The 9,283-nt window shown below is 39.8% G+C and overlaps 1 protein-coding gene across 7 annotated transcripts in view; it reads right to left on the reverse strand.

The window, feature by feature from the left end:
- The window catches only part of GRIK1 (glutamate ionotropic receptor kainate type subunit 1), a 339,264-nt gene extending 331,395 nt beyond the window's left edge, over positions 1-7,869 (reverse strand). For 6 of the 7 annotated variants that reach the window (XM_025044238.1, XM_025044237.1, XM_006908255.2 and 3 more), the window contains exon 1: positions 7,195-7,869. In XM_025044238.1, the coding sequence (XP_024900006.1) occupies positions 7,195-7,312 (118 nt within the window). In that variant the 5' untranslated portion in view covers positions 7,313-7,869. The remainder of the gene's footprint in view (positions 1-7,194) is intronic. The other variant, XM_006908258.1, reaches the window with a different exon arrangement.
- Positions 7,870-9,283: the final 1,414 nt, after the last annotated feature.

Genomic DNA, 9,283 nt, shown 5'->3' on the forward strand with positions numbered 1-9,283 from the left:
AGAGTTAAAGAGTATTTTAACTTTTGTGTTTCTGTGTGGTTGATTTGTGGTCAGTAGGAGTTTACTCTTCATGGAGTCAACACACTGTTTCTTAATTCCATTTTGAAACTAATCTTACTTTGTATTTAATAAATATAAATATGATAACCTAGCATTATACAAAATTACATGCTTAAAAAAAACCCTTAATACTCAATAAGAACAAAAAAAGTGAAATATTGTCCAAGTGACTTGGGAAAGTTACCCTAAAGATTTTTATTTTTTTTAATAGTTCATAAATAACATATATACAAAAGCAAATGTTTTTACCTCTTTTTGTTTTTTCTCTAGAATGAACCATTTTTCCAATTGACATTATTACTGATATTATAGTGTTGATGTAATAAGATGGTTGGTTTTTGTAATTTGTTATGACAACTTGATCTCAGTAGTAAATCAAGACAAGGAATTCTTAAAGTTCATGTAGCTGATATACATTTCTTTTAATTTAAATCTTTCCATTACTGTATGAACATTTACCATTGAGAAAATCAGCTATGCATTTAAAAATAAATAAATAGGTTTAACTTTAAAATATAGATAGAACTTTAACTTATTACAAATTATATTCCTGAAAAATATATTATAAATCTAACATAATTTTTATCTTTAAAACAATGTAGATGGTCTTGAGATTATCATGCTAAGCGAAATAAGTCAGACAGAAAAAGTTGAGAATCATATGATTTCACTTATATATAGAACATAAAAACTAAAAGCAACAAATGAACAAGACAAATAAATAAAAACTCATGGACACAACAACAATTTAGTTGTTACCAGAGGGAAAGGGAGGAGGGGACGATAGATAAGGGTAAAGGGGTCAAATATATGGTTGCCGAGGGAGAATGGACTTTGGGTGGTGAGCACACAATGCAATATACATATGATGTATTATTGAATTGTACACTTGAAACCTATATAATTTTATTAACCAATGTTACCTCAATAAATTTAATTTAAAAAGAAAACTTCAAATTAAAATAAGTAAATAAATAGTCAAAAATAATGTTAAAAAATAAGCCGAGTGAAAAAAATCCAGAAAATGGCCCGATATAACATTTTAAGCTAGTAAAAATTATATACCCCCCAGAATAGTTATATGATTTTAAAAATGTTTTCTACATATAGGGAACAAAAAAATATCTAAACGTTTATATCTACTCTTGAAGCTTTATGGAAAAGTTCTGAATTAGGGCATGGACAGATTTTTAGTTAGACTGGAGAAGCAGTAGGATGTGTGACCATGTAAATTTTGATGTATGTATTAAAATTTCAGTGGTTTTATTGACCAGTGTTTTCTCAAAGATATTCCAAGGGACATGAATTTAGTGGGACATTAATACTTGTAATTCAAATCAGAGTCTTCTGATTGTTAAAATGTGGGGAAAAAATATGGGAGATACTGGATTAAATGAAAGAAATAGTTTTTTTTTATGCAGAATTACAAAGAGCCTTTAATATATAAACCCGCCTAATGAATCTTTAAGGGAAAACATTTCCCCACACTTACTTGACCAGTGAAATAAACTAGTCTCTAAGGCCAACAACACATGTGTGTGTGCGTACACACATACACGCACAATTAGCAATCTCAAGTTCAGCCAATTAGAAAGAGGCAGTTAAAAATGTGAATGCCCTTTTACCTTCACCTCTCTGTCCCTCTTTTTTTCTAGCCAAAATAACGTCTGAAAACATGTAGGACGTAGATAATATTTTCTACATTATATGAATAATTGCCAGTGAAACCATAAAAGAGAGTTGAGAAGCTATGGGACTCACCACCACCACTACTATATCAATCAATTCTCTCGCAAAACAATTCCTATTAAATATACAATCTAATTTAATAAAACAGTGTTTGTAACAAGGCTTCCCCTCAAAGTTGATTCCCTTCCTTCACCCCTTCTTAAGGAGAAATTTGGAAGATTCCAAAGAAAATACCAACTCTCCTTTTTGCTAATTGCCTAATATATACTTTGATATAAATCACACTGACTTTAATATATGTAGTTATCTCTGAATAACTAAACAACAGTTCATTTCTCTTATATTTGATTTCAAGTTAAGTGCATATACAAGTTTATGCATAATACAGCATAATTTTATGCAAGGAACTTGAAACTTGAGATGAGAATAGCTAGTTTCAAGTTCCAGCATTTCTATTAAGCACTTGACCTTAGGCAAAGCCATCAAGTCATGGTCTTCTTAATGAAAACTACAGATTATAAATCATAGGAAAAGTAGCTACAGCTTAGGTCTACGTAGTGTAAACATTAGGCCTGTAAAATGACTGTTAAAGAAAAAGGTGAATCACACAGATAAAACAGTAAGGCAAGAAAATCTACCCATTTGGAGAAATATGTGAACATTAGCCAGGCACTCCCTTTTCATCTTGCCATCAGAGCTTCTCTCCTAGATTTTTCACGGGTCAGTTGAAGTGAGCACCAATGTGACCTCTCAGGATGAATTACCTCAGGTTAGACAGATATTTCTAAACTAAGGCAGAAGTCAGCTCCAGGTTTGGCAGCATGAACCCAATGTCTATCTTCTATGCATTTAGAGACTTGAACCCATTCTTTTTTGACTATGACATTGATATGATAAATCAGTAGCAGAAGATTAACTGAAAACTCTCCAAGAATGATATTTAAAATAAAAAAAAATTGTCTACATTAAAGGCCTGGTATAAAATTTGAGTAGTAACACATATTATAAACCACCAGAATATAAGCTTCAAGGGGGCAGACATGTTTGTTCATTTTGGACACTGTTGTATGTCCTGCATCTAGAAGTGTCTTTGGCTCATGGTCTGGGAGTAAGCACTTAATAAATATTTGTAAAGTGAAGAACAAATATTAGAATTGTGATAAAATTTCATGATTAAAGTTGTGAGTTTTGGTACATTCAAGCAAAAATATAAATAAATACGGAGTAAACATTACTTGGAACTTTGGGGGTCCTTAGGATTGAAGATTCAAAAATGATATTATAGCCAGCTTGATAATTGAAATAAAATACATTTGAACCTCTTTTAAGGAAATAAAAGCATTTGGACAATTACATTGTCATTTAACTTTCGCACATGTATTTATATGAATTTCCACAATATTTATCTTTATATGCTATATTTATTTATATAATAGTATTATATTATATGTCTTTATTGTTTTTTTTTTTTTACAATTACAAAAAGTAGTTTGTTTGATCCTCCACTGTTAACTAGGAAGGCAGAAATCATTACTACTATTTTACAGGTGAAGAGATTTGGGCTCAGAAATATTAAATGTCTCATGAAAATATACCACAGCAACTATAAAGTCCCTGTTCACAAAAAGGATGTCAATAGTTCTAAAAAGTAAAAACAAAACAATAGAAAACAATTATAGTGGCCCTTGAATAACATGGATTTACTGGTGATGACCAAAGTACACTCGAAAATCCACATATTACTCTTGACTCCCCCAAAACTTAGTTGTCCCTCAGTACCGGGGAGGAATTCTTTCTCAGAACCTCCAGAGATACCAAAATCCATGTATGCTTTAGTCCCCTATACAAAATGGTGTAGGTCAATGCATACAGTTAGCGCTCTGCCTATATAGTATGCCCACTGCAGATCAAAAACAATACAGATATTTATCGAAAAAAATCTACATGTAAGTGGACCCATACAGTTTAAAACCTGTGTTCAAGGAGCAACTGTGTAATGCAGCTAATGTATTCACATACTTCTTAAAGCAGTTTCAAATTCTATTTCATGTATTCTTACCAATGACATTTTAGGTTGCAATTGTTTTAATTCAATTTTTTTTACATGCAAAACAAAGTCCTGGTGAGATTGAATAACTGTCACTGAGAAACCAATCTAGTAAGTCATGGAGATGGAACACAGACCTGTGTTTTATGACAACAAATTATGTGTTTGAGAGCCTGGCTACCCACTACTTAACTCTTAAGATTATGCTTTTACCAGCACTTCTATGATTGTGTATGCTGACATGATGTATAACAACATACTGTGTAAATTAGAAATATAATATATCTGCCCCAGAAACTGTATATGCACATGGAATTTTTCAACTAATGGTAGTGGGCCACAATTTCCTCAGATCACTCTGATCCTCTCTAAGAATTAGATATTAGGTATCATTTGGCTCACCATGTGAGAAGGTCTTTCACTGTAAAATTCAAGGGTGCGTGTGCATGTGTGTGTGTGTGTGTGTGTGAGTACACGCACACGCGTGCGCATGCACACGTGCAGTTATTTGAAAGAAATCAGAGATGACCTCCATATCCTGAAGAAAACTCCCAGGAGCAGGCCATATTTCTCTTCTATGCAGGCTGCTGGGAAGCCTTTGGAATGTAGCAGTAATGTTTAGTGTGCTTCCATTTCTATATCTCTAAACTGTAAGATTATAAACTTTTCAACAAATATTCACAGCATGTGCAACAACCATGCATATGCACATACTCAATGGCCTTTCTAATATTTAGTATGCAGGACATTTATTTTAAATTTTATACCTTTCATTCACTTTCCTCGATTAACAAAATTTAAGCAGACACTCTGGCAAGAAAAGTAGACAAGTAATTAATCCATTCAAGCATTCAAGTGCCTTCTCTGTATAAGTATATCGCAAAGTGCCTGGCATTCAGGATATTTTAAGTTACTAAAACATGTTAAAGTTAATAATCAAGAGCCTCTTTTTGGGGGGGGGTTGGTTAACTAGTTGGATAGTTGGTGGCTTTTTTGGAAGATAAGTAAATGAGAGATAAAGAATGCATTTTAATTTTCTTCTCTTCTCTCTCTCTCTATCACACACACACACACACACACACACACACACACACACACACACTCCCCAACTCCTTTGATATTTTGTGTTCAGTGTTGAATTTAATTGATATAAGAAACTCACTATAGAGAGGCAGGTTTCTGTGGAGCTAAAGCTGTTTTCCATGGTGCTGAAATGTTCATTTAAAAGTAAGGATGGTCTGTAGGTACATACAGAATGAAAGTCACCATGCCAACCACAGGTCACTCAGAACTAGAAAGAGTAAGACATTTGTACTGCATGTAGATGACATTGGGCCATGCAATTTTACTTTTAGCTTCCACTTAGAAAAAGGGTCTTTTTCACTTTGAAAACTACTTTTGAATAAATGAAAGTGATTGCTTAGAGTTTGGATAAATTATCAGATCAGTGAACATACATCTTAAAACATCCTTTTTCACCACCTCCTGGATTCCTTTAGATTTAGGGGGTGTAGGGGAGGAAAATGGTGCTTTAAATTTGTTGTACAGGGAGGGGGGCTGCTGGCTGGCATACCTGCATCTAGTATGTCTAGATTTGTCTCTTTAAAAATGTTTAGGATGTAAGCAAAACACCAATTAAGTTAATAAGCACTCATCATTTTTTCTGTATTGTTACAAGAATTTTGTTACTGCAGTCTCTAGGGTTGATTGCATTTAAAAAATGGGCCATTAAGGCTAGAACATATTTATGGTGAAGGATATTTTAGTAATGAGTGGGACCTTTTTTTGTAAAAAGAATACTTTGGGACTCTTAATAAACAGTCTAAATTATCCAATAAAATACACATTATCATCACCTATAGTGTAGAAAAATGTCTATAGTAAAATTAGTACTCAGAGTCTTTTCTTTCCTTGAAAATTAGATCCCATATGCCTAGATAAAATGATTTTCAAAGTAATAAACTTCCACATTTTTAGAAAAGTGAGCATGTTCAGTGGCAAGAACGAGGTTCTGAATCTTTGCAAAGACGATCGCTAATTGCAGGTCAAACCTAGGACAGATATTGAGAGATTTCTGCCTCTCAGGGGCATTTCTATGGGAGTACCCAGCACGTTTCCTTGCACCATTCCGTCAGTTCCTGGAAAGGGTGTGAGTTAGAAGTCCCCAGAGCTCAGGACTTCAGGCTTGCTGCCCAAAGTGGGAGACTGGAGAAGCTGAGAGACCCGTGTGGTGTCACCACAACACCTGTGGCTCTCTGCAGTTCTCTAAGAAGCACAGTTGGCTGGAGAAGAAGGACAAACTGAGACCAAGGTGATAGAAATTGGGTTTAGTTTGAAAGGGAGAACATTAAAGAAGGCGAAGAGCTTTTTCAACCCATAAAAGCAGCCCAGAAATCGCTCAGTGCCTCCGCAGACCAAACGTTGGTGGTTTGTGCTGTGCATTTAGGACCACCGAATCCACATACTAGAACCACACCCTCCCCCACACACACCCCAAACACACACCACACCCCCACCACACACACACACACACGCACACGCACACACAGGCGCACGCACATTGTCCTTGCTTAGCCTTGCCTAGGCTGACCCGGGATTCCTGCATTCAGCTTTCCAGGCTCTTTTTACCCTCCCTGAGATAGAAGTCCAGAGTCTCCCAGGGAGTTCCATTGACTGTGGACTAGATCACGCTCAGTGGCAGGCAGGCTGGCAGATTGGGGAGCAAATGGGAAACTTAGGTTCCGGCTCATAGAGCTGACTGATCATCCTCCCCAGTCCTTGAACCCTCCATCAGAAGTCAGATCCAGATTCTGCCTTATAGTGGAACCCTCCAGACTTTGGAAGTCCGTGTGGAAAAACCCAACTTAGGAATGAAAACTTGGAGGCTTGGGCTAGCAAGCTCTGGGAAATTCCCACGTCTCTAGTGGTCCCCTAATTCTGTTCTTGAGATTTGGGCATGTGTGTGAGAACCTGGAACCCAGGTTGCCAGGGACTAGGGCTGCGCATCTGGACCGCCTGATACCCACCCAGACGCTCAGGAGAGCGCATCCCCGCATCCAAATCAAATGGCTGCAGCCGCTCGCGACCCCTCGCCCAAGCAGGGTACCAGCCCGGGCGAGCCTGGACCCCTGTATTCTTGCCCGCGTTCCTGGTGCCCAGATTGAAAAACCCGCCAACCGTACCTAGCGGGGAAGCCCGGCACTCGCCAGGAGGGAAGCAGTGACGCGGCTTCCCCTTTCCCGGAGCCTCCGGTGCACGCTGACCTCCACCACCCCCAGCTCCTGTCCCCGCGCCGGCGCGCGCTGCCTTGCCCGGGACCCGTCGCGCCCGCGCTGGCCACGGGGAACGACCATGTCACCCGAGCCGGCAGCCTGGAGCGCTCCCCGGGGCTCACTCACCGATCCTGAGTACTTGCGGGGCGGTCTGGGGGAGGACGTAGCAGAGGAAATAGAGGAGTGCCCAGCTGGTGTCCCTGGACCAGAGCCCGGGCTGGATGAGGAGTGTGCGGCGCTCCATCTTCCTAGCTTCTTAATTCATGCCATGACCCAGCCACTGCCGCACGCCCGCGAGATGCTGCGCGCTCCGGCCGGGTCCCGCCTCATCCTCCTGGGATGCTCGGCGACTGCACCCCGAGCGGTCCCTTCGGAGAGAGATGAGAGAACGGACGTGGGAACGCGGTGCCGGATGGCTTTGCTGGGCTCGCTGGGGGCTCCTGGCTTCAGCCGCTAGCCCATCACTGCTCCTCTCTCTCCTCCTCCATGGGCCGCAGACCGCGGAGGGTCCGCGCGCACCTGCTCCAGCAGCCAAGAGACCTGCTGAGGAAAGTTGCTGCCCCAATTTGAGGGAATGGCTTCCTCATTCGTCCTCTGGTCGGACTCGAAAGTGAAGAGGTAGGTGGAGCGTGCAGTGAGAAAAGGAGGGGAAAAGGGGAAAGAAGGTGAAGGAGGAAGGAGAGAGGGTCCTGGGTGAGTCGGTGCAGGGGCTCTAGCGAGCAGGATGAGCTCCAGCAGGTTAACTGGCATCGGAGCCACGCTCTGGCTTCTCTCAGTCCTTGCTTTCCTCCTCCCTTCGCTGGCCCCACCCTTTATTTACTGCCCTCCCCAACACCACTGATCAGACGCTCACACACGCACACACGAACGAACGCACATTCTCGCTCTCCCTCAACTTTGCGCTGTGCTGCTGGAAAGTCGATTGAGAGCTGCATCCGCAAGGCAGAGAAAATTTAACCTACTGGTCAGAGCAGAGGCAGCCTCTGCTGTGGGCGGTGAGTGGCAGAGGAGCCTCCTCCGTAATCGTCTATGCTCCTGTTAGGGGGTCTTAGAGATGGCCAACTAGGATTCGTCCCATCACTTGATAGAGAATCGCCTTCTCAGATGCCAAAATTTCAGAGAATAGCAGAGCTCCTGTTTTAACTCTAACAAGGATGGAGATGAGGAGGAGAGGCAGAAAAAACAATCAGTACTCAAATATTAGAGCGGCTTTTTTTCCGTTAGGACCAGAGATAATCTCTTGTAAATTGCTTCCATTTACACGTGCAGGTCTGGGAAAGAGGCAGCTTCCAGCGCTGCTTTTTTTCTTGATTTCTTTTGACTGTCACGTTTGAATACTGGAAGATGGGCTATTTTAGCAATCTAGGTTTGAAGACTATTTCTCTATAGAAGGACAAGGACACTTCCCTGGGGAAATCATCAGCATTTGATCATTTCGGTTTAATTTCCTTTGAGCTTTGAGGGGAATGTTCTATAAAGTGTTTGCTAGTTCTGCTTTAACATTCATGGACATTTTTTTTTATATATATAAGTATGAATTTTGGAGAGTTGACCTAAACTGTGTCAATCCACCTGAAAAACATGTCCACAGATCTATGAGCCTAGATTAAGAAACAATTTTCAAATAAATCTAATGTATCTTAAGATGCATGCATGCATGCATTCATTCATTCATTCATTCAACAAATATCTAAGAGTGTCTTGCATGTGGTGCCAGACTCTGCAGTGGAAAACATGCACTATCCATCCTCCAAGAGAGGTCATAACTACGCTGCTGGATGCTGGTCAGTTCATACCTCAAGTAGTGTGCTTAGTTCTGGATGCTTGGGATGAGAGTTGACAAAATAGAAAACCCACATTTAAGAAGAAGGGTTTATCTGGACTTAGGAATGCATCTTATGTATAGCTTGAGAAAACCAAGAAGATTTGGGGGCATATGCTGGTTATGTTCAGAAAAGTGAAGACCTTTTGTGTTAAAAGAAAGAAGTCTTAGTTAAATTTGAGGAAATGAGAAAAATAAGAATATTGGATGAATGTTGTAGAAGAGTAAATTTCACTTCATTTGGGGGCTAGCATTTCTAAGTCAGAAAAGTATCAAACAATGGTTTGACCTACTTCGGAAAAGAGTCAGACTTTCCATTTATTCATTCATGTATTCATTGGTTTATTCGATGCATATTTGGGTGCCTAGTTTGTGGGAGGCATTCTGCCAAGG

Source organism: Pteropus alecto, unplaced genomic scaffold (assembly GCF_000325575.1).
Source record: "Pteropus alecto unplaced genomic scaffold, ASM32557v1 scaffold81, whole genome shotgun sequence".
NCBI classification, from domain to species: domain Eukaryota; kingdom Metazoa; phylum Chordata; class Mammalia; order Chiroptera; family Pteropodidae; genus Pteropus; species Pteropus alecto.